General features: G+C 40.4%; 1 protein-coding gene across 1 annotated transcript; it reads right to left on the minus strand.

The window, feature by feature from the left end:
* Positions 1-467: 467 nt before the first annotated feature.
* On the minus strand, positions 468-20,390 carry tlr3 (toll-like receptor 3). The gene is made up of 6 exons (XM_069939237.1): positions 20,288-20,390; positions 17,100-17,258; positions 14,376-14,835; positions 12,108-12,299; positions 7,065-8,917; positions 468-3,999 (listed from the first exon to the last, which is right to left on the minus strand). Exons 3-6 carry the CDS (start codon positions 14,808-14,810, stop codon positions 3,771-3,773), a joined length of 2,709 nt encoding a protein of 902 aa, XP_069795338.1. The 5' UTR covers positions 14,811-14,835; positions 17,100-17,258; positions 20,288-20,390; the 3' UTR covers positions 468-3,770.
* Between the last annotated feature and the right edge of the window lie 4,389 nt (positions 20,391-24,779).

A 24,779-nucleotide genomic window follows, 5' to 3' on the forward strand; every position in this document is an offset into this window, starting at 1 on the left:
TTTTTTTTAATGACAATGTAAACTTATGGAATCCGATTTAGGACCAATTGCCCAAGTGAACTCAAGCAATTATTATCAATATTGATATTGAATGCAGATCAAATTTTATAGTGTTTGTCAGAGTAAATGTGGGAGGATGTTTCCTTATGGATGAAGTGTCTTTGGGAAGACTATACGTTTGAAGATCATTTTTTTCCACTCCAAAGGATTTGAAAAATTGGATTACTCCACACCAGAGAAACTTAGATATCTAAATATTAAAATAAAAATGGGATTTGTGGAGAGTGCAGGAAAATGGTTGGAAGATCAGCCCAGATCTTGTTGAATAGCCTGAGAAACTGAATGCCTTTTTCTGCTCCTATTTCTTGTATACTCAAGCACCAAATAATGACTCCAATTTGAAGACTCATTCTGCTTCAAGTAATTAATTTGAGACAACATATTTGTTTTGCTTAAAAATACTGCACAACTTTAATGAACCCATACATAACTTTAACAGAGCAGTGAAGTCCAGTCAACTATCAGTCTGATCTTTGTTGTTTACCATTTATGGTATGGCATAAAAAGCTGACTTTACAATTGAGAAAACCGCCTACACAAATGTTAGGGCACAAAACAATGGATTGACTGAGGTTATTCCGATTGCTCTTAACTGATTTTGAAAAATATTGAAATAAGCAATGATCCATTTCTTAATAATATCTGTGGCAAGTATGAGGTTTAGTCTTGGACAGGTGCAAGATGTTGCATTTCAGAAGGTTAAACCGGAGCAAGAATCACCCAGAGGCTGATAAGTCCCTGGAAGTGGTGCAGAACAAAGAGTATGAACTCTATAGTTCCATGAAAGTGGTGATGGAGTCAGACAGAATGGTGAAGGAGGCATATAGCATGCTTACCTTCCCTGGTCAAATCACTGAGTACAGATACACGGACATCATGTCCATGCCTTAGATAATTATGAGAGGCTGGATAGCTTGGAATTTTTATCCCTGGAGCATAGGGGGGTACCTTACAGAGCTTTACAAGATCATGAAGGATAGAGATGAGGTAAATAGTCATTATCACTTTTGCAGGAATGTAAAACCTGAGGACATAGATTTAAGGTGAGATGGGAAAGGTTTAAAAGTGACCAAGAGGCACCTTTCTTCACACAGTTGATGGATATATGGAATGAGCAACCAGAGGAAAATTGTTCCATTTAAAGGACATTGAGACAGTTGCCTGGATGGGAAAGGTTTAGAGCAGTGGTTTTCACACTTTCTTTCCATCCACATTCTTTCTTTCTTTTCCTTGGCTTGGCTTCGCGGATGAAGATTTATGGAGGGGTATGTCCACATCTGCTACAGGCTCGTTGGTGACTGACAAGTCCGATGTGGGACAGGCAGGCACGGTTGCAGCAGTTGCAAGGGTAAATTGGTTGGTTGGGGTTGGGTGTTAGGTTTTTCCTCCTTTGTCTTTTGTCAAGGAGGTGGGCTCTGTGGTCTTCTTCAAAGGAGGTTGCTCCCCGCTGCACCAAGATGCACGGTTGGAGGCGAGATCAGCCCACTGGAGGTGGTCAATGGGGCAGGCACCAAGAGATTTCATAAAGCAGTCCTTGTACCTCTTCTTTGGTGCACCTCTGTCTCGGTGGCCAGTGGAGAGCTCACCATAGAACATGATCTTGGGAAGGCAATGGTCCTCCATTCTGGAGACGTAACCCACCCAGCGCAGTTGGGTCTTCAGCAGCACGGATTCGATGCTTGCGGACTCTGCCAGCTCGAGTACTTCGATGTTGGTGATGAAGTCATTCCAATGAATGTTGAGGATGGAGCAGAGACAGCGCTGAAGGAAGCGTTCTAGGAGCCGTAGGTGATGCCAGTAGAGGACCCATGATTTGGAGCCGAACAGGAGCATGGGTATGACAATGGCTCTGTACACGCTGATCTTTGTGTGTTTCTTCAGGTGATTGTTTTTCCAGACTCTTTTGTGTAGTACCACCTTAAGTAATCCCTATGCCATAAATGCTTTGTGATTAGTCAGGGATTACTTAGGTGGTATGTGGGTGGAAAGAAAAAGTGTGAAAACCACCGTTTTAATCGTACCCAAATGACTCGTTATGTGCCCAGTTTCATAACTCCAAAAGGAAATGGGCCAATGACAATTTTTCTCAAGCAAAATACAGTATTTCAGTAACAACTGGATCTGGAGCAGTGGTTGTCAACCTTTCTCCCTTCCCACTCATATAGCACCTTAAGTAATTCCTTACTCATCACAGAGCATTGAACGCATAGGGATTGCTTAAGGTGGTATGTGAGTGGAAAGAAGAAGTGAAAACTACTGGTTTAGAGGAATATGGCTGAAACAGAGACAAATGGTATCAGTTTGGTTAGCATATGAGCAAGTGGGTTGCATGCTGTAAAACTTTATGATGCTATGACAGATGGAAAATTTATCCCATCAGGTTTATTTCTTGAACAGTCCCAAAACCTTGAACATAATTTATGAATTTTTGAGAATCTGCTACTTCAAACATGCAGCACTTAGAAACAAAAGGTCTAGACTCTAGATATTAGCCCAAGCTTCATTAGAACAGATGTCCTAACCATTATTTAAACTAAAGCACAACAGAGTACAGATGCTTTTAACCCGCTTTAACAAGATTAATCTTCAACAAGCTCACCTTTTTCTGACATTCATTGACATTATCATTTTCGTATCCCAAACCATCAATATCCTAGCAAACGTCATCCACTGAAAGCCATTGCAGTACCATATATCCAACAACGAATGATTCCCTGCATCCCTCAAAGACCTTCTGTGCCGTTTTGATGGCACAAATTCGGGATTGTAAAGGAAAACTCTTAAATGTGGCTGGATGGGTGTAACTTCACTAATACAAGTTTGACAGCATTAGGGCCAGTAACCCACTTCATTACCACCCACCCCATACTTCACCTGACCACTCACTTTCTCTCCTATCAATGTATCTGGGCTAGAGAGTACACCATCCATACAAGGCACTGCAGAAATATGCTAGGCCTCCTTTTGACAGCATCTCTCAAGAGAGCAAATTTGACAATCAGGTGGCCTTGGTTGGGGCATTATGGGAATACCACTGTCTGTAGATTCCATTCCACAGTACACTATATCACTGTTCCATTCCCCATCATACGTCAAAACCTTAGAACTTTTTTTTAAACCAAACAGCACTGTTGGAGGGCCTTCACTATATAAATGCAGCAGTTCAACAGACATCTTATTGCCTGCTTCTTAGAGGCAATTAGACATGGACAGTACTTATTGGCCTTATCTTCTGTCCATATCCCAGATCACGAACAAATTAACACTCACCACCCCCCCACCCCCCCGAGGTAGTCCTTCTGTCTTATTTTCAGAATGCTAAATCTTGCTTTCATCACACAATTAAAGTTTAACTTGTTTCTCTGCATCATTCCAAAAGCCATTTATAAGCATCAGGGTGGTATATAAGTGGTCGAAACTAATCATTTGGCAAGTTCACCTTGAACAGAGATAGCTGTGTCTTGAGAGGACCACAGAATGTTTTGGTGGTGATCCTCCTCCATTAACCTCCCGTGCAGTTGTGTACCAAAACAAATTTTTGTGCACCGTTTCAGCAGGTACAATACAACTAGAAATTAAACTTGATCACCAATTTGGAAAATATTCCCGTATTTTCTAATATCTGGTGATAATCTTGCCTCACAAATGGTCTTTTTAAATTTTTAAGCCATATGGTAGACCCATCATCGGTGTTTCATACATTTTTTAAATTACTGTACTCGATTGGTTGAGCCAAGTGCAACCTTAAACTTCTGGAAGAAGGCTGATACCCGATCGTTTTGAGCAGGCCAGTTAAGAATGCAGTGTGATTTAAACATTCCTCTTCGGAGGCAAAGCATCTGGTTCAATTTATAATCAGGGATGTCGTGTAAAAAGATCAAAACAATGGCATCTCGACTTTGCTGAATCACTTGCTGCATTGCATGGTGGACCTTGAACCTGCAATCAGTAAAGATAATTAATTAGTTAATTATTTGAAAATAAACTTCAGTGTTTTTTTCAGACTGTATTGAATAAAACTATTTTCTGATCAGGCCAAAATATGCACAAATGGTTAATTTTCACATTCAAATTAAAGATCAATTTCGGGGAGTTATTGTCAATATGACAAATTCACAAGTTTTGCACAACTAATCTTATACCAAACCTCTTCTTGCCTTTGTTTCTGTGATGTGCCTTGGCAGTAGCAGAAAAACATGGTAAAACAGAAGGTTTATCATTTGTTTTTCTTACGCCAACACTCCTGAATGCTCATTCCATTTTACCCATAAAGGGGGTAAATGAGTTTGCTCCATAATAAACTAGAACTGCTACTAATTATGAAAGATTTTAAGGAATCTCACGAGAAACTGAGTTAATCCAAGTGTGTTTCATACCTGAGTCAATATTGTGAAGACTGGCATAAAATAGTCAAGCAAGGCCTTGGCCATTTTCTCCTTCTCATCTTTCAACAGACCCACATACACTTTTGCCAATGTATCCACTTTATATTGCTTTTATATTTTGTGGTAGATTATTTTTATAATCTTTCTCTTCTTTATTGGTACTGGATTAAAAGATTCTTGTTACTTTTTAAAACTTTTGCTAATCTTCCAGTTTTCCCACAACTCTTGGCCACTTTGTATGCATGAGCTTTTCTTTTGATGCCTTCCTATACTTTCTAATTATCCTTGGCTGGCTCTCTCTACTGTCATCGTATTTAACTGGAATATACTTTTGTTGAGCACTGAAAATATCTCTGGAAGTCTTCCACTGTTCCTTAATTGCCCCACCACATAGTCTGTCTATGTGAGGCAACCCCCCCCCCCACCCCTCCACAATCCCATTGTTGCCTACCTTGGATATACATAATATATTGCTTTTAGATCTTAAAGGTAAAAGGTAAACGTTCCATTATTGTCACGTAATACTACATTTAGAATGTAAACATACATGAAATCCTTTGACTTTGGTCTACCATAGTGCAGACATTGAGTCACCACTTTGTCCAGTGCCCTTCACAGAAACCTACAGCACCTGGTGTCCCTAGGCAGTCTCCCCTCCAAGTCCTGACCCTGCCTAGCTTCTGAAATCATTTGAACATTGAGAATGAACATTGAATTTTCCAATTTCAGGTAACCCTCCAACCCTAATCTTGTTCCAAAAATTCCAACACTCCTTTATATGCTCCTTTTTTCTTTCTTAAATTTTCTATCCCACTGGTCTCTCCATGTTTTTCATCTAGTAGTTTGACTTAGCATCTCCCCAGTCCCTCACCCTCCCCTTCCGCCTTTATTTTCAAGAAAGGGTCCCAATCCAAAACATTGACTATCCATTTCTCTCTATGGATCATCTGTAAACCATCTTATTCTTTGTTCAAGTTTCCAGCGCCTGCTTGTGTTCTTGTGTTTTTCTGCAATTAAACTTCTGCTTGACAAGGATGAAAGCATTAGAGACATCCAGGTAGTCTATGCCATTTCCTTGCTGGTGTCTGTGTCTTTTATTTTCTATTCCAAAGAGAAATGTTCAGTACCTTCTCACCATCCATTCCCACACCACTATCAACTGAGATATTACATTCAACACCACACAAAGTGGAACATACCAGCACAGAAAAAAGTCCAAAACAGCCTTACTAGAATTGTATCAGATTGATAGGCTTATACCATTCAGATTTAACATGTTGAGACTTTCCTGATAAAAGGCAAGACAAAGTAGTTACCTGATAAATGTATTCTACATTTGCAAAATATTTGAGAAGGTCAACTTCAAAAACAAAATCTTTATCACACAAATGCAAGAGCAATATGATTAACAGATAATTCCAGGGAAATTTCCACACCCAAAGAGTAGTTAAAATATGGAATATATTACTCAAGGAAGCTTTTTTTTTTTAAGATATTTACAAGTTAGACATTTTGTTCAATCTCAGATCCCTGACTTTTCGCAAATTCCCAAGCCAAATATTCTTGATTTACAACTTTCTCATAAAGGTTCAATATCTCTTATGTATAACAATTTGCTTGATTTAAGAGTGGCCTCATAAGTTAAGATCAAGAAAGACTGGGAGTAGGATTTGAATCTTTCATTCTCTGATGAGGTTTGGGACCCCATTTGTAATTTGATTAATATGACCTCCCTTTATGCATGACATTGCTTATTGCAATTTAAAGTGGTCCACAGAGTATATGTGTCTAAAGTTCAATTATCTCATTTTTACTCTGATACAAATCCTCTAGGAGAGGAGTGTAAAATTGCTGAGGTTACTTTGATTCACATGTTTTGGATTTGCTGTAGTTCAGAAAAAAATTTGAAAGAAAATTTTAAAACATTAGCAGCGATTCTTAAGGTTAAATTGGAACCTTGCCCTTTAATTGCTCTTTTTGGACCATTTCAAGATGATGACATTTTATTGACATCAACTCAAAACCAAATCTTATCTTTCACTTCATCGATAGCCAGACGTGCAATTTTAATTAAATTGAAAGATAACACTCCACCTACCCATACACAATGGTTAAATTATATTGTTTTGTTTAAGTTTAGAAAAAAAAACTAGATATGCCATTAAAGATTCAAATACTAATTTCCTTTTATGGACCATGACCATAATCTAAAGTTTTAGGATTTGATTTACCCCCTCCATAAATCTTCGTCCGCGAAGCCAAGCCAAAGAGAAGAAAAGGATTTGATGCTGTCTATTTCCAGGTTGTCACCACTTGATATCCATACGTTAGTTTTTTTTTCCCAACCTTGTATTGAATTAATGAGAGTGCTTTTTTTCTTGTAATTTGTATTTCAATATATAATTGTATTGTTTAATTTCTGCATTATTGGAAACCAATAAAAATATCTTAAAAGAAAGGAAGGAGTTGAAAGGATTAACAAGGATTTATACAAGCAGAAGCTTAAACATAGGGTAGAAAGCAAGATGCAGATGGTGTTAATTGAAGAAGATTGCATAGACATTGCTATGGCCTGATTGCTTCAGTAAATCCTGTAATTTGTAATTAAATTAAGCATACCTTCTGCACCAGGAATCCTTTAAGAGCTCCACAGTCATGACAAAAATTATTTTTCTACTCTGGCTTATATTGTTCACAATGGATTCCAGTTCAGAAATTCCGACTTCAGAGTCCCTTTCTTCCAAGCAAAATTTGAACTCAAATTGCTCACATTTTTCCAGAGGCATCAAGTAATTATTGACCCACTCACTGTCATTTTTGGCATGGATAATGTAAGCATCATACATAAAGTGAGCTTCCAGGTGATCGATCTCCTTAAATCCAAACATTTGATTGACAGAAACATTCCAATAGAATTCCAGCCTCCAGCCTTGAAAGTGAACCATGAGCACAGCAAATACGAATACACATATCATACTGCAGCTAATTATGAAAGCGTTTTTAAAGGGTACAACATCTTTGCAGGGAGATATATCAAAAACTGCAACACTAGTGTTGTAGTAACTCAGAGGGGTGTTGCAAATATATTGATTAGTTAAGCCCGGAACACTGCTATTAGTGTCCTTAAGCCAAGTAACAAACCAGGAAATACTTTCACATGTACAATCAAAAGGATTAAATTCCATATGGAGAGCTGTTAAATTGCTAAACACTTTGCTGAAAACATCTTTTGCGACTGAGGTTACAAGATTTTTTTGCAAATGCAGGAATTTAAGAGAGTCTAAATCATCAAACACGTGATCTGGAAGAAAGTTTATGTTGTTCAAACTTAAATCTAATGTATCTAGTTTGTGCAACCCTTGGAAAGCTTTTTCTGGAATCTCATCCAATCCACTGGATTGCAGGTCAAGTATCTGAAGCTCCTTCAGACCACGTAGGTAAAGAACTGGACCACCGGGATTAATACTCTTCCAGAGACGTGCCAAGTTATTGTGCTGCAACTTTAAAACCCGAAGCTGCAAGAGCTCGCTGAAAACATCTTCATCCAAATTAGCCAAGTTATTGTTGCTAAGATCAAGGAAGGTGAGATTTCGGAGAGGATGAAATGGTGAGGGTTGGAAGTTCAATGTGGAAATCTTTGACTTACTGAGCATTAAGGCTTTAATGGAAGGAACATGAATAAAGGATGACGATGTTAAAGTCAGCTTGAGGTTATATGATAAGTATATCTCCTCTACTGCACTCAGCCCAAGGAATTCCTCTCCAGTGAGGGTCTGAGAAATTAAATTGAGACCCAGGTCCAGTTTCTTCAGCTTACTGAAGCTAGAAAACGCAGCATCCTCCAATCTTGAAATCCTTGTTTTTGTCAGGTTTAAATTGACGAGGGGAGATTCAGCAAGAGACACAAATGTTTCATTATTTATCGTCTTAAAATCCACAAAACAGTTATACATACTGAGGTATTTCAGGCTCATTAAGCCAGAGAAAGTATGGCCCTTTATACCTTTAATAGTATTGTATTCTAAATTGAGATAGACCAAGTTTTTTAACCCTTGAAAGGAATAGTCATCAATGCTGCATTGTTCTATATCCAAGCTGTCCTGCGCTTTGAGGCTATTCTTAAGGTTCATGGTCTTTAAATTATCTAACCCATTAAAAGTTCCTTTGGTAATATGTCTGATAGTGTTGTCTTCAAGATAGAGGTTCTCCAATTGAGGCAGCGAATGAAACAAGTTGCCTTGCAGGGTAGCTATCTTATTGCTAGACAAGTCAAGAGATATTAATTTTGTGTTAGCTAATCCAGCAAAAGTATTCTGCTCTAATTTCAAGTACGTATTCCTCAGAGAAAGTGTGGCAATGTCCGTTCCCGACAATTCTTCACACAGTTGCTTGGTGATATTCTGCTGCAGAATGACGTTGTTTAAAAACAGATTGCGTAAACTCCCAATTATGCTGAAACATTTATGTTCAAACTGCAAATTGAAAAGAAGGTGGTTTAACTCTTTGTAGTAGGTATCGGTTATTCTGACATTGACAAAGCCACCTCCTCACAATATCTCAGATGTAGTTTTCCATTGTGGCACAAGTTCTACTATTATATGGTAAAATTCTCAACACAAATATATCCTGTACACAGAAATATACAGTATGCACATTTCTGTAAAAATGTCATTACACTGCAGCACAAAACAACATACAAAATAAAGTTATTCCTTGTCTTTAGCATGTGCGCATACATGCACACATTCCTTATATTACATGTTTGGATATCATTTATATTGAATTCAATCACACACTTAAACAGAATTAAATATTCATTGCAAATGTCTGGCCTCCATGCCACATTCATAACTCCAAAGGAAATGGGCCAATGACAATTTTTCTCAACCAAAATATTTCACTAGACTGAGTTTAGTGCATGGAACTGCAAGACTCATATAAAGTTACGAACCAAGTCCATGGCTACAGGTCTTCTTGGGCCATCCAAAACCCAATTACAATTCCAGACTTCCCACCATTAGATCCCCTGCTCAAACCTATCTCATGATTCAAATGACTATCCCCATTCCCAATTTGTGATCCTTCTCCAAACTCCTTAACCACTCCACAGCTTCTCTCAACAGCTATTTCTCACAACTTTAATGCAAAATAGAAAAGAAAAAAAAAAAAAAATCACAAAACAAATTTAGGCCTGCAATTCAAAGCAGGCTTCTTCCGCCTTTTTTCCTGATGCTGAAGGGTTTTTAGAAATAGAATCAGGAGTAGAGTATTCATCTGGAGGTATACATGAAATATGCGGGGGTTTAGTGCAAAGCACAGAAGTGCTGGAGATATTCAGCAGGTCCTATAGTATCCATAGAAAGGGTAGAGGCAGTCGACATTTTGGGCATGATCCTGAAATTTTGGGGTCTTGAAAATCAGGAAAATAAAAATAGGGGGAGTGGGGGGGGGGGGAGAGAAAGGGCACAGACTTGCAGATGGATCTAGGTGGGATGGGGAAGGGGCGAAAGGAGCTGAGATGTGATGGGGAGGGGGGGACAGAGGGCGGTGAATATTCCTCTGAAAGATGAAATGAAGGGAAGTGGATGGAGATTTGGAGGAAGGGAGTAAGAGGGATGAGGAAAAGCGAGTGAAATAGTGGGGAGGGGTTATCAGAATTAGAAGTTGATATTGATGCCGCCTGGCTGGAGACTGCCAAGATGGAATACAAGGTGTGATTCTCCAATTTGCAGGTGGCCTTGATTTGAGGCACACGAGGTCATGGGGAGAGATATCACTGTGGTAATAAGCATGGAATTGAAGTGATTGGTGACAGGGAGGTCCTTGCTGTGACAGCAGGATGAAGCACATCCCCCAATCTGCATCTAGTCTCCCCAACACAGAGTAAGCCTCATCAGGAACACCGGATGCAGTAAATGACCCATATAGATCACAACTGTTGCTTAACTTAGAAGGAATTTTGGGGCCCTTACTGGTGGTGACAGATGAGGTGTAAGTACAGCATTTCTTACAGAAACAGGGGTAGGTACTGAGGTGGGGGGGGGAGGGGAATGAGAAGGGTGGAGTTGACAAAAGAGTGTAGAAAGCAAAGAGTGGAGGGGAAGATGGGTTTGATGGTGTGATCCCATTTCAGGTGGTGGAAAATGATACATGGGATGTGGAGGCTGGTGGGGTGATAGACAAAGAAAACTCTGTCCTTGTTATGGATGTGCAGAATATAGAGATGCGGGTAAGGGCCAAGTTAATGGCAGGAGAGTGGAAGTTTTCTGAAGGAGAAGAACATCTCAGATGTCCTGGAATGGAAAGCCTCAACCTGGCAGAGATGGAAGTATTGAGAGAATGAAATAGAATCCCTACAGGAGATACAGTGAGAAGGGCATCATTAAGGTAACTGTTGGAGTCAGTGGGTTCATAGAAGAATGTCTGTAGATAGTTTGTCTTGTGAAATGGAGTCAGAGAGAAAGAGAGAGAGAGAGAGAGAGAGAGAGAGAGGGAGGGAGAGCATTGTCAGAGATGGTCCAAGTAAAGTTGAGGTCAGGGTGGAAGTTGATAGCAAAGTTGATCAAGTTGACGAGCTCATCAGGGTGCCGGTGCCAGCACCAATATATTTGTCAATGTAACGGAGAAAGGATTGAGGGGCCTTGCCTATGTCAGCTTGCGGCACCAATTGCTCCCACATTTCCCACAAAGACAGGCAAAACCAGGACCAATGCAAGTACCCATGGCAATATGTTTGATTTGGGGGAGAAAGTGAGATCAGCCAATGGAGAAATTATTGAGGGGGAAGTACACATTCTGCCAGGTGGAGGAGGGTGGTGGCGGCAGAGGGGGAAACTAGTTAGTTCTGTTTTTCAGAGACTTTTATATTGGTATGGAAATGTATAGGCACTGGACGTCCATGGTGAAAATGAAGCAGGGAGCTCGTCAGCTTCTCATTCTTGCCTCATCATGAACAACAAGATGCACCTGGACCATCTCTGACTGATTTGTTACCCAAGCGATAAGAGATTTGTACATCTACCTTCCTGTACCAACTCCATGTCCGACTCTTCTATCAATCTCCATCTTGAATAATGAGAGATGATCACATTGAAACACGCAGAATTCTTAGGAGCTAGACAGGATAGACTCAGAGATATTTTCCTTGGCTGGGGCAGCTAGCACCACAGCATCAAAACAAGGATAAGCTCTTCAGGGCCAAGATGAATTGAAACATTTTTCCACAGGTGGGTACTGAATCTTTAAGGGAACTCAAGGGAACTGTGGAGAGCTGACTGCTGAGTATCCACCTGGAAGAATGTGTTCTAAACTTGTCAGAGTATAGGCCCAGCTAGTTGCACCTCTCCTCACAGGACAAATAACCCACGCAGGAATCAATCTGATGAATTTTAGTTGCATTTGTTCTATCCCAAATAGGATTGGTTCTCAGCAGGGAGACAAGAACTGTGCATAATATTCCAGATGTGGTGCCTCAGGAACTTGAGTAACTGGAGTCCTCAATTTCTATTGCAGCAGGGCCCAACGCACAGCTCGCCCTCATAGATCACGATTTTCTCAATTTTTAACATGCTTGTGATTTTGAAACTATACATTTTCCTTGTACCATCACTAACACATCTTAAAGGCAGACAATACAACAACTGTCAACACAAATTACTCCACCTGAGTTAGCTTATTGAAGGACAGGTCCAACTGGTACAATGTGGCATTGCTAAAGATGGCAAAATCATTTGTTTTTAACTGCTCGATTTTGTTTGCAGACAACATCAGTCTTTGCAGCTTTGGTAATTTCTGATGAATTCCCAGTCTGGCAGAACCCAATTTATTGTGCGACAAGTCCAGGATTCTCAGTTCCTGACAAGAGAAACAAAATCTGGTTATAACTGAATAGATTTCACTTCATGACAATTCAAGCACCTTTGGACACCAATTACATTCATGTCACAACCTGGAAGAAGATCCTTCTGACCTTTGCCTAAAGGGAAGAGGGCAAGAAGACAACACGGTGAGCCAAGTTGCTGGCCCTTTCCTGGATTCCCAGGCTTTCCCTAATGGTTGCAGGTCAGACAGAAATGTTACCAATGAGCTGGAATGGAACAATCACAAACCTCCTCCTCCTCCTCATGTACCCTCCACCCCCTTCCCACTCATGGCTCAGTGAATAGCATTCCCTCCAGAAGACTGCACCTTCAAAATTTGATTTGCCTGTTATGTCAAAATGCAAAAATCCTAGTTGGACTATCATCTCGATTAATCGTGTTACTTTGATTTTTAATGTGATTTTCTGTCAACTTTTAAATCCAAAATGGGACCAGGGTGTACTGAAATAAATAATAAATATACAGAGGTAGCCAGTAGTGCAAAGAAAATTGTCTCTCTTTAAACAATTTTTGAAAATATTGAAGTTATGGTTCGGTAGATATAGGGAAGTTCAAGGGCCATTTTACACACATTTATAATATCAGATAGGGGACCTGGTCAATTGAAAGAACAATGAACTATCTGCATTGAATGTAAGCATGAGAACCAAGCCTTTGGCAAGTTGAAAGGAAGCACAGGAGTCAGGGATTTGGCAATGGAAATCTAGGAACCAGGGCTCCAGCAAGTTAGATGAGAGTTTGGGAAGCTGGACCCTGGCAAGTTGGGAGGAAGCATGATAAAAATCACCTGGTGAACAAGGTGCTGAAACGTCATGGTTCTTGAATGGCCAGACAGCAGATTTGAATAGTCAGAAAGGAGGGAAATAGATCAGCTCGTTGAGTGCTATCACCCCAACAACCTTGTGCTCAATGTTAGAAAAACTAAGGCGATGATTGTGGAAGTCAGGAGAGCACAATTAAGTCCTCACTGAGGGCTCAGTAGAGGAGAGGGTCAAGAACTTCAAATTACTGGGTGTCAACATCTCCAAGGATCTGTCCTGGAGCCTCTGTGTTGAGGCAATCACAAAAAAGGCTCGCCAGTGGCTATAGTTGGTGAGGTGTTTGAGGAGATTCGGTAGGTCACTGAAGACTCTCGTAAACCTCTACAGGTGTACCGTGGAGAGGATTCTGGCTGGTTGCATCCCTGTCTGGTTGCATCCCAGTCTGGTACAGAGTGGCCAAAGCTCAGACATGAAAAATCTCCAAGGTTGTTAACTCGGCCTGCGATATCACAGCACCAGACTTCACTCCATCAAGGACTCTACAAGAAGCGGTGTCTCAAGGACTCCAACTACCCAGGCCATGCCCACTTCACTCTGCTACCATCAGGGAAAAGGTACAGGACCCCAAAGACGAGCCCTCAGCAGCACAAGGACAGCTTCTTCCCCGCTGTCATCAGATTCCTGAATGATCAATGGACTCAAGGCACTGTCTGACTTTTCGTGCAGTATTTTTATTTATTGTTGGAATGTGGTTTATATGAATGTTGGCACTGTGATTCGGTTGCAAAACACTGCATTTCATGACTTGTTCATGACAATAAATTCTGATTGTCTGAATTTAACTGCAACAAATAGCTCTTGCATCTCTAATTGGTGTACAGCAGGGAGCAACTGCAACAATCTCCCTGCAATGTCAACTTGTAGCCACTAGATAGAACAAGACTTAAAACAGCATGAGCAAGATGCTCTGTGGGATAAAAATACTGTCTGAAATTTCACGTGGCCAATGGTTTTTGAAAAAAGCCACCATCAATTAGCATTTGGGATAATAGACAAAAGTATGGTACAAAATATGTCTGCACTTTAGTTAGAAGGTTAACTGCTGCTATAAATTACACCTAGTGCATAGGTCAAAGGTGGAATCTGGAGGAGTTGATGGGAATGTAGGAAGAATAGATTAATGGGAAGATGAGTGGAAGAATGTGATTGTTCTGTGAAATTAAATTGATTGATAGGCTTTATAGTCTCTTATCTTAGAAGGAAATATCGAACATATGGTACCCTCCTACCTGAAGGCTTTCAAAACTTTCGTCTGCGATCTGCTTGATTCTATTGAATTGCAAATATAATTCGGTCAGCTTTCTACAGTATGAGAAATAGTGTGTAGACACCACAGATAACTGATTGTGCTCCAGTGCTAACACAGACAGGAATGGCAGAACTTTGCACAAGCTCCCATCGATTTTTGGAATGATATTGTATCCAGCATGCAAAGTTTGCAGTTTATTGTATCTAGATAGTGCAGAGCCCAGCAAATGCTTCAGCTGGTTATGGGAGAGATTGATTTCTGTTACGTTGATGGGTAAATCCAGAGGGATATCCGAGAGCTTCAAGTGACTGCAGTCTGCAACCAGATCCTTTATTCTACATTGGTTTTCAGAGGATATTGTACCAAAAGATGATAAAGTGAACCCAAGCCACAAGGGAAAGGCCTGGAAATACATTTTCAACTGCACGATGGGGAATCTTCTGCAAAATAAAAATGGACAATTAGGAGTCCTGCTTAAATACTGCCAATGGTGAATAATCAAAATTCAATGTTACAGCAGAAGTTTCCTGAAAGAAAACATCTTCAGGCAAAGTACAAGTTCAGAAATAACACGGAAACACGGAAGTCTGCAGACACAATGATTGTAGTAAAAACACACAGAAATGCTGAAGGAACTCAGCCGGTCTCGCACCGTCCATAGGAGGTAAAGATGTATTACCAACGTTTTGGGCCTGAACCCTTCTTCAAGGTATAAGCAAAAAGCAGGTAGGCATCTGAATAAAAACTGGAGAGAGAAAGGGGCAAGAATGGGAGGGGGAGGATGGCTCTGTCAAAGGAGACAGAAGGAAAAGGGAAGAGAGAGAGAGAGAGAGAACTAGAGGAAAGGAGACAGAGGGACAAAGATGATTTTGAGGGGGGTGTTGAACAGATACCAGAGAAGTTAATGCAAATGCAATCCAGTTGGAGGGTGCCCAGACAGAAGATGCATTGTTCCTCCAAATAGCTGGTGGTCATCTAGCAGCACAGTGGTGTCATTAGCTGCCTCACAGCTCCAGCAACCCAGCTTCGATCCTGACCCCAGTTTGCTTATTCTTCCTATAACCACATGGGTTTCCTCTCGATGCTCTGAATTTCCCTACCCCCATAACATTTCATAGTGGGTGGGATGGCAGATCAAGTGGCCACTGTAAATTACCATATGCAGGCTGATGGAAATGTGTGGGGAATAAAATAGGGATTCATGTAAGATGGAGTAAATGGGTGCTTGACCGCTGTCAAATTTTTAGCAGACCAAAGAGCCGGTTTCCTTGCTGTATGAAAAACCCGCATTTATAATAAATTAGTTTCAAATCAGAAAAAAGTTTTGCTTCTTTTTTGCCCAGTTAAAAAGTCATTTGACAGTCATACAACCGGAACATTAAAACCAATCAATGGTGTAATTTATTAGGGCATTAATAGAATTAATGGGTAGTGTATAAAGTAATACATAGGAAACATGGTTGGCATAGTGGTTAGTGTAATGCCATTACAGGACTGGGATTCGAATCCCATGCTGCCTGTAAGGAGTTGGTACGTTTTCCCCGTGTCTGTGTAGAATTTCCCTGGAGACTCCGGTTTCCTCCCACTGTTTGAAACGTACTGGGGTTGTAGGTTAATCAGCTGTAATTGGGTGGCATGGGCTCGTGGGCTGTTACCGTGCTGTAGATCTAGGAGAGCAGGAACAATGATGCTGTTCGACTAAAGCAGTGTTGCAGCCAAACACCACTTGCATGCAAAGCAAACGACCAGCAACTTGAGAAAGGGGTCAGGCCTGAAGCGTTGGTAATATATATTTATCTCCTATGGACACTATGAAACCAGCTGAGTTCCTCCATTACTTCGGTGTTTTGACTCCTGTCAGCAGTCACAAGGCTTTAAAAGATCCCCAGTTTATTGGACTAGATTAACAAAAGATACAGCAACCACAATTCTGGACACTGCAGATCAAGAATAAAATAGAAATCGCCTGAATTATTTCCATTTTTTGAGACTGTGGAACTAGTGTGCATGAAACAATCAACAGACCATCTCAATTCTTGCTCCTTCACAGGCCTACCTTCACCCACTTGACTAGCACAAGCCCAACAAGTAGTCCTGGACAGTTCATTAAGCGGATTATGAATGGTAGCCATCATGAAACTGGTGGCTTTTGTCCACTTGTTTAAAATTTAATAACCAGTCACAAGGTTACTTGAATTTAACTTCATTAACCATAAAAATAATGGTGATTCCCTTCCATTTTCCTTGATTTATAACCCGGACATGCACAAATCAAATATTTAAATGTAGTTCAGATGTGGAGAAGCTAAAGATGGCTTTGCGAAGATTAGCTCCAAGTCCCATTTCTGGAACAGGTTCTCTACATGTATCAGATCCTTCATTTACAAATTCAAGACGACTCATGACATTTGCCTGACATGCCAAGATTGCATCATCTCATTTTGACTGATACTGAACTCCATCCTCTATCCTTTTGCCTCCCCCATCCCATTTTATTGCTATCCATCCCCGGCTTTTCCTCATTCTCAAATAATTTACTGTGTTTCACATTTTAGTATATTCTGCGAAGTGGTCTTCTAGTCTGCTATCCGCATATTGAAATGTTTTAAGAAGTGGACGTGTAACAGATAAATTGGTAACAGAACACACACTAGCCCATTTCAACTATTCAAGCACCTTGAACTTTATACATTTCTCAACTTACTTAGCTTTCTATTAACCACTTTTTAATCCATTTCCTTCCTCCAATTTTTCATCCAATAATCAATGTGCGTACAAGAGAATGGGATAGACCAGACGGGGCTGTCCTGGGTAAACTTGTACCTCTCACTTTGTTCGTTTTAGATTGGTCACAGTGTTTGTGCTACCGAAAGAAAACAGAGACACACATTGAGAGCACTTCAGTTTATACAAATATTTATTGCTAAATCTAAAGCTGATTTCAAACTACAATATGCAAGCCCTTCCCAATTATACTTATCAATGCCTGGAATGGTCCCAACTGCCGAAGCGAGGCAACGACCGCATACTTGTAGTAGGTTGTCGGGGCGCCGGTAGCAGCTTCTCCACCTCCCCCGACCGGGGCGTTGGTTGGACTCTAGAAGTTCTTCTCGCTGAGAGATGTTGCCACCCCTCAGGGAGTCTCATACTTCAGCAGCGGGACCACGGCTTATATTACCCATTCTAGCTTATCACTTTGAATACAATGGTTTACTTAGCTTCAAGGCCTCGCCTGACAGCCTGCGGCCAACAATCCCATAAATCTCAAACAGCAACTGGCTAACAAGCAGGAAGGTTAAACATTCTTGGTACCAGATGTCTTTTTGTCAGATAACTGCATCTCTGGGCCCCATGGTGGAATTTAGCTTATGTCTGTTGATTCTTACATTATTCTCAAAGTAGGTTACTGATACTCAGCCTTGCATAAGCAAAAGCATGGTCTAAATCCTCCATTACAAGGGCCAATGAGAATCAAAGAGTTATACAACATGGAAACAGGCCATTCACTCCACCAAATATCCACCCCTACTGATAGTGAGCCACAACAAGAGCTCTGGGAAATGTGGTGCTTTCCTGTATCCCAGCAGCCCTTGCCCAATGAAAACAGATATTGATGAGAAAATCTATCACGATTTCTAATGCACCAGTGCAGCCTTTGGCACTCTGAGGAAAATAGTGCCTGATGATCAAGACATCAAACCCAGAACCAGGCTCATAATCTATCAGGCTGCAGTGATCCACATCTTTGTTTATGTTTTTGATAATATGGACTACCTACAGGCAGATGCCTCTAAGCACTGGAACAGTACCACCAGTCTATGGAAAATCATCCAAATAATTGATCCAGATCAAGATCTATGGTGCCAGGTTTGAAACCACTGCTGTCTGGAAGGATTTTGTATGTGCTCCCCTTGATTGCATGGATTTCCTCCAGGTGCTACCATATTCCAAAGGCATAACGGTTAGTGCAGGCTTGAGGTCTCTAAATTAAATGTTATGAATTAAAAAAATCTAACTCCACATGCAATGATCTGGCTGCCACCACTCTTGAGAGCAGAGAATTGTGGAGATTTGCATCCCAGGAGAATAAATTTCATTATATCTCAGGTTTAATGTCTCTAATTTTGCATCTCTTTCCTGTTGTTAGTGACTCTTCCACTAACAAAAGCAACACAATATAAACCCTGCCAAGTACCCCCTGGATCTTGTCCCAAGATCACTCTTCATTCTTTCAAACTCCGAGGAATACAGGTCCAAACTTACTAGCACAACACTCTCATCTCAGGAATTAGCCCTGTGAATCTCCTTTGTACTGCTTCCAATGCCATTATATCCTTTTCTCAGGCAAGGGAACCAGACTAGACAGCATTCCAGGTATGACTTTACCAACGCCCTGCACAACTGTGATCAGGCCTGCCTCTTTTTAAACACCAAACCCTTTGCGGTAAATGCCAACGGGCCATTGCCTTTAACTACTTGTTGAACTCTAGAAGCTAACTTTTTGTTATTCATGCATGTTATTCACCTGGATCACTCCAAACACTTCACTAGTCTGTAATCTTTCTCCACATGGAATAACAATCTGCCTGTTGATTTCCCCTTAGCGAAGGGCACATTGTACTGACAATAACCACACCAGCAGTGCGAGTATAAGACAGCTTTAATAAACTAATATGTACACTAAGAGGTGTTGTCTCTCTGCAAGACGAACGTGGAAGGCTAGACTGTAGCTCTGGACTGCTTTATATACAAGGTCACTGGGATGATCCCTGGTGACCTAGTGGTGTAATTACATATCACCACACATTTGCCAACACTGGAATGACAGACGCTGTAAATCTGAAACTTAATCAGCGCAGGCAACACGCAGCAGAATAGGCCACATTTTTGGAACATGGTGCATCACAGTCCAGGCCTTCCAGCCAAGCAATGTCGTTCCAACCTAATCTAAAGCTACTCCACAACAATCTAATTTTCCCCCTTCTCACACCCATTCACCTCTCTCTCATACATCCACATTCCTCACCAAGAGTTTATTGAATGTCCCAATTGCCCCAGCCTCCACCACTACAGTACATTTCTGGCACCCACCAGAGTAAAACAAATTACCCCGCCCCGGCATCTCCCCTAAACTTTCCTCCACTCACCTTAAACAGGAGTGAAAGGGTTAACGTGTCAGATTTTCTCCCCCCAACACAATCCACCTGAACCAGTTGAGTGTTTTCAGCTTTGTTTTGGTTTAGCTTCATATTTGCAGTACATTTTTAAAAAAAAGTTTTCATACAGGTTTAAAATATAAGAATGTGTCACAACTCACACTGAGTCTCTTGCGTTCAACTAATGGACATAAAATAAGTATTGAATTAATAATTAATTGATAACCTTGAAGCGCTTTCCTCTTTGTAGTTCCCACCGCCCTATGAGGATTAAAAAAAAAATAAGAAAATTCCTAAAGGACTAAAACTAAACTAATCCCCTCCCTCGAGTCAAAGTTACCTTTTTTTGTGGAAGAAAAAGAAATCATCAATAATGATGTGGAATCACTGGTGACCCCCAGAGAACAGACAAAGAATTGCTGGAAAGTATAATAATTATTGATTATAATTATTATACAAATAAGTATTAATAATTATTAATTATTAATAATTATAAAAAATCTAAGAATGGGCCCATAATTTCACAAGTTGAAACTTTCTACCTTTAATATCATATCTGTTTTTCTCTAAACGTAAATAGGACATTACATCATAGAGCCTGGAAATTAATTGGCAGGAGTTGGCCAGTTGCTACATCGTCCCGGGATCGTTCAGCTTTCAGCCCACTCCATTGACCCACATAATATTGCGGGATGTCCAATAAGGCGGCATCTGGGATAAGAGGGCATTTACTTACAGGGCAGCTCGAGTTCGCTCCCATCAATCCAGGGCAACCTCTTTGGATGTCAGATAGGCGAGGGAACTCCTGAGGCTCACTCCCGAGTGTTGGCGGACCCACTGTCGCTCAACTCATTTAAGTATCAGGAAGCCAGAGGGCGCAATCAATGAGCGTTGGTAGCTCGAATAATAAAGGAGCAAAGTAAATCTCGGGAACTCCCCAGCACCAGATCTTTATAGTGAAGAGGTCGCCTCGGGAGCTGAAGGCAATTGCAGTAAAGACAGCCACACACGTTCGTCTGGATGTGAATTCTGCTTTGGAGCCTTCAAGAAATGGAGTGAAACACCTCCTAATTAAAACACGAGATGGTAAATGAAGGCTTTCAACCTCAAGTGTCCAACCGGTTTCTCTTCTCCGCAGTTCAGTTCACTATTTTTTAAAATTAAATCCCCAGTTTCTGCATTTAAAGGAAAAACCACTCGAGGTTAACAGGTGTGACTGCATGGTGGAAGTCGTGCTAAATTTTGGTGCACCTTGGGAGAAGGGGATTAGCCATAGGAGCCTGCTCTGCAGGTGAAGGGTAGGATTAAATGTTTCTTTTGGGGTTACCAGATTTGCCAAATGGAAATACAGGGCATTCTGTTCAAATTTAAATTCAAATGATTTCTAATTTGCATATGCATAGAAATAAAATAATATTATTCCATGGGAAAAACTTATACTGAAAATGTTGGTAACACGATCATCTGGATTAAATAAAAATGTAATCAGTTTAACTTTATGCATTATTCATTATTAATTTCGTATCCAATTAAAATATAAGTATTTACAGGATTTAAGTTCAGTCCTAAAGGCTGGGATCAAAAGAGATTGGGAAAGAGACGAACATAACGTTTTCAGATGAAGATTGGCTCTCTGCTCTCAGCTTGATTAATGATTCCTCATTTTGTGCAAGACACTGCTTATTACAATTTAAGGTGGTGCATAGAATATATATGCCTAAACTTAAACTATCCTGTTCTTATGGAGACATTGATCCTTTTTGTGAGAAATGCAAAGTATTTGAAACCTCTCTGATTCGTATGTTCTGGGAATGCTCAATTTTAGGGAGATTTTTCAAACTACCAACAATTTTTAAGATTAATTTGGAACCCTGTCCGTTAATTACTCTGTTTGGGTTTTCACGACTCAGATGAGCCTCTATTGGCATGTCAGGGAAAAAGTCTTAGCTTTTACCACATTGATAGCCAGGCGAGCTATTTTATTGAATTGGAAAGGAGACTCATCCCCTACTCGTATGCAGTGGCTCTATGACATAATGTCCGATTTAAGTTTAGAGAAAAACAGATATGATATTAAAGGTAGAAAGTTTCAACGTGAAATTATGGGCCCATTCTTAGAATTTTTATAATTGAAAGAGTCAATAATTATTATACTTCCCACCAATTCTTTGTCTGTTTTCCGGGGGTCACCAGTGATTCCACATCATTATTGATTTTTTTTTCTTCCACAAAAAAAGGTAACTTTGATTAGAGAGAGGGGATTAGTTTAGTTTTAGTCCTTTAGGAATTTTCTTATTTTCTTTTTTTATCCTTATTATTTTAATGGGGCTGACATGGTTGCATTCATTATGTTTACTACTAGATGAAGTTATTACAAGTAATGTAGACATGCACATTTTATTACTTACTCACTTTTCTTTCCCTTTGTTATGTATTTGCTTGTATACAATCGATTCATTATGTAATCAGGATTTATTATGTATGCTTATTATGTTAAACTCAATAAAAGTATATTAAAAAGAAAATAAAATATGTGTTTAAATTACATCCCTTAATTATTTTATCTTCTTCTGTATTTCTCTTAATCAAGAAATTTGTTATTTTATAATTTTTTTTGTAGTCGAGGGAAGCACACATCTCGTGCTTCTTTGTGGCTGCTTTATAGAGTATCCGATTTCCCACCATTTTGGATACTCCACAAAGAGCTTCCAAACAACTTTTCCCTTGTTTAATAAATGTCCATTCTTCAGAGAATTCATCATGAAATTTACATTTCCATTTTGGCATGCTGGCGTTAAATTACAAGACATAAATGAAAAAAATTTTGCGAGCTTACTAACGCAAGAATTGGAAGAAAATCAAGCCTGATTATTTCACTGATCTGTCATTAACAACTGCAAATGCATAACTAAAGGGCTGGCTTCAGCCAACGAATGAACAGGTGAACCATTTCAACGAAATGTGCATTCATTGGTTGCGGTTTCAAACACAAAGTTCATTACCTATCCCAAATACTTGCTGTTCTCAGGTGACTTCCTTTAATGTAATAGTGGAGCTATTTAACATTTTAGTTTAATGAAGTAAAATTCAAGTAGTACAAATAAAAATATTGAAAATTCCAAATCATACAAATTTAAACTGCTAAATTTTGCAATTAAAACAAAACTCTTAATACAGAACATTTAAGGCATTCTGATAAAGTCAATACAGGACACAGGGCAAAATCATTAAATACAGGGCATATACATCACGCCTGGCAATCCTAGTTTCTATCAACCCCTCTTTCCTGCCATTTACCTAGTTATATTACTGATATCACTTATATTACTGAGCACTTTGACCCATGCTGGTACGTGTTAAAATCTGTAATTTTCTAAAAGCAAGAATGTTGGGACAGAATTTTTGCAAAAAATAAAAACAAGAAGTGAATAAATATTTGAGAAGGAAAACTCAGAGTTCAGGAAATAGGATTTGGATCAAGCACCTTTTTGTTACAAATTTGTACATGGATGTTTGCCAAAACCCCAATGTCCTCTGAGATTGTTTTTAAACCCTTTCATCAGGAAGTTTTACTGTTATGAAAGAAAGCTCTACTATGGCCTAGGTACACAGAGTTCATGATATAAATGTGAAATTAAAGCGTCTGATTTCAGGCAAGGATGCTTGCAATAAAATGAAAATATAACAGAACAGGCAGGAAGCCAAAGAATGTATTTATACTCTTTCAACATTGCAGACTGTTCTGAAGTTCTTCACTACTCGTGAATATCTTGCAATGTAGTCACTGATATAATGCTAGAAAACTGGTTAAATTGTACACAACAAAATCAGAGACAAAAGTGTGATCTTAGCTGACAATAGATCGTAGTGATTTCCCTTGAGGAGGAGGGTCACCCAGTACAAAGTTTCCCCCGCCATATATTTATCCATTTCCACCATTGCCTCCACCACTTTGGCAGGTAATGCATTCCAGATTTCACCCACACATTATATAATTTTATTTTTCTTTAAGTTACTCTCAATTTTATTCCCTCTTATTTGAGTCCTGGGATCTCTGGTTCTTGATCCCGACCATGTACTCTGCTCATCATTTTATTTACTTCTGTAGTGGCCCATACCTCGGGCCGACACAGGAAATGGCTGTCGAACGCAAAGCATTCTGTGGTCTGAAACACCTATTTCCATAGAGCGCCGGCAGAGCAATGAAACTGGCCAATCAGCGCTGGTGAATCACAGGGGGCCCAATTTGGGGTCTAAGCATCTGAGGTAACAAATCGGCAGCCGGCCCACTCAAGCCACGGCCCCAGTGGTGACACAACTGAGCTGACTATAAAAGGCGAGCTGTCTCTGAAAAACTCAGTGTCAAATACACTCTACTGGTGTATGTCTTTCATCTCCCACGGGTTCAAGCTACAGCCTTAGGGCTATAACCAAGAACTATAACCTAGCTGTAGCTGTAGCAACCTTGCTACAGTGGTGACCCCAACCGGTCCAAATGGTGCTTTGGACTCAAAAGTGGAAGAGCAACCTGTGACAACGCCATGGCGTTGAAGCTACCTGGCTTCTGGACGTCACAACCACGGGTGTGGTTCCCGCAAGCTGAGGCGCAATTTGCCATTCAATGGATCTCCATTGACAACAAGTGTTACTACTACATGGTCAGCATCCTTGATCAGGACACTGCACCCCGCATCATTGATGTCCTCCAGCAGCCCCTGAAACAAGGAAGTTATGTGGCCATCAAGGAGCTGTTAACCTGCACTTTCAGGCTTTCAAAGTGCGAGCATGCTGCCCAACTGTTGCATATCAACAGAGTCCCATCTGCCCTCATGAGTGACATGCTCACTCTCAACGATGGCCACACCTCCTGCCCACTGTTCCAGCAGATTTCTTGGAGAGACTGCCTGAGGACATCTGCTCATTGTGGAGGAAGACTTCAATGACCCCAGGAAGGTGGCTGCCCAAGCAGACCTGCTATGGGCAGCGAAGAGGGATGCCTGCGCTTTGCTCAAACAGGTGACAGCACCATGTCATCAGCACCTGGCCAGGAAGACCACCGACCATCCATCCAACCGACTGTCTGACTGACCGACCACTTGAACGCCTCGCTCCCACTGGTGAGCAGTAATGTTTCTATCACTTATAGTGAGGTTCTGAAGCCCATCGATGCAGCTCCTCCAGGGAAATTCCAGGGAAACGCCCAGGCCGCACATCGTTAATGGCTCCGA

This window comes from Narcine bancroftii, chromosome 1, assembly GCF_036971445.1.
Source record: "Narcine bancroftii isolate sNarBan1 chromosome 1, sNarBan1.hap1, whole genome shotgun sequence".
In the NCBI taxonomy this organism is placed as follows: Eukaryota; Metazoa; Chordata; class Chondrichthyes; order Torpediniformes; family Narcinidae; genus Narcine; species Narcine bancroftii.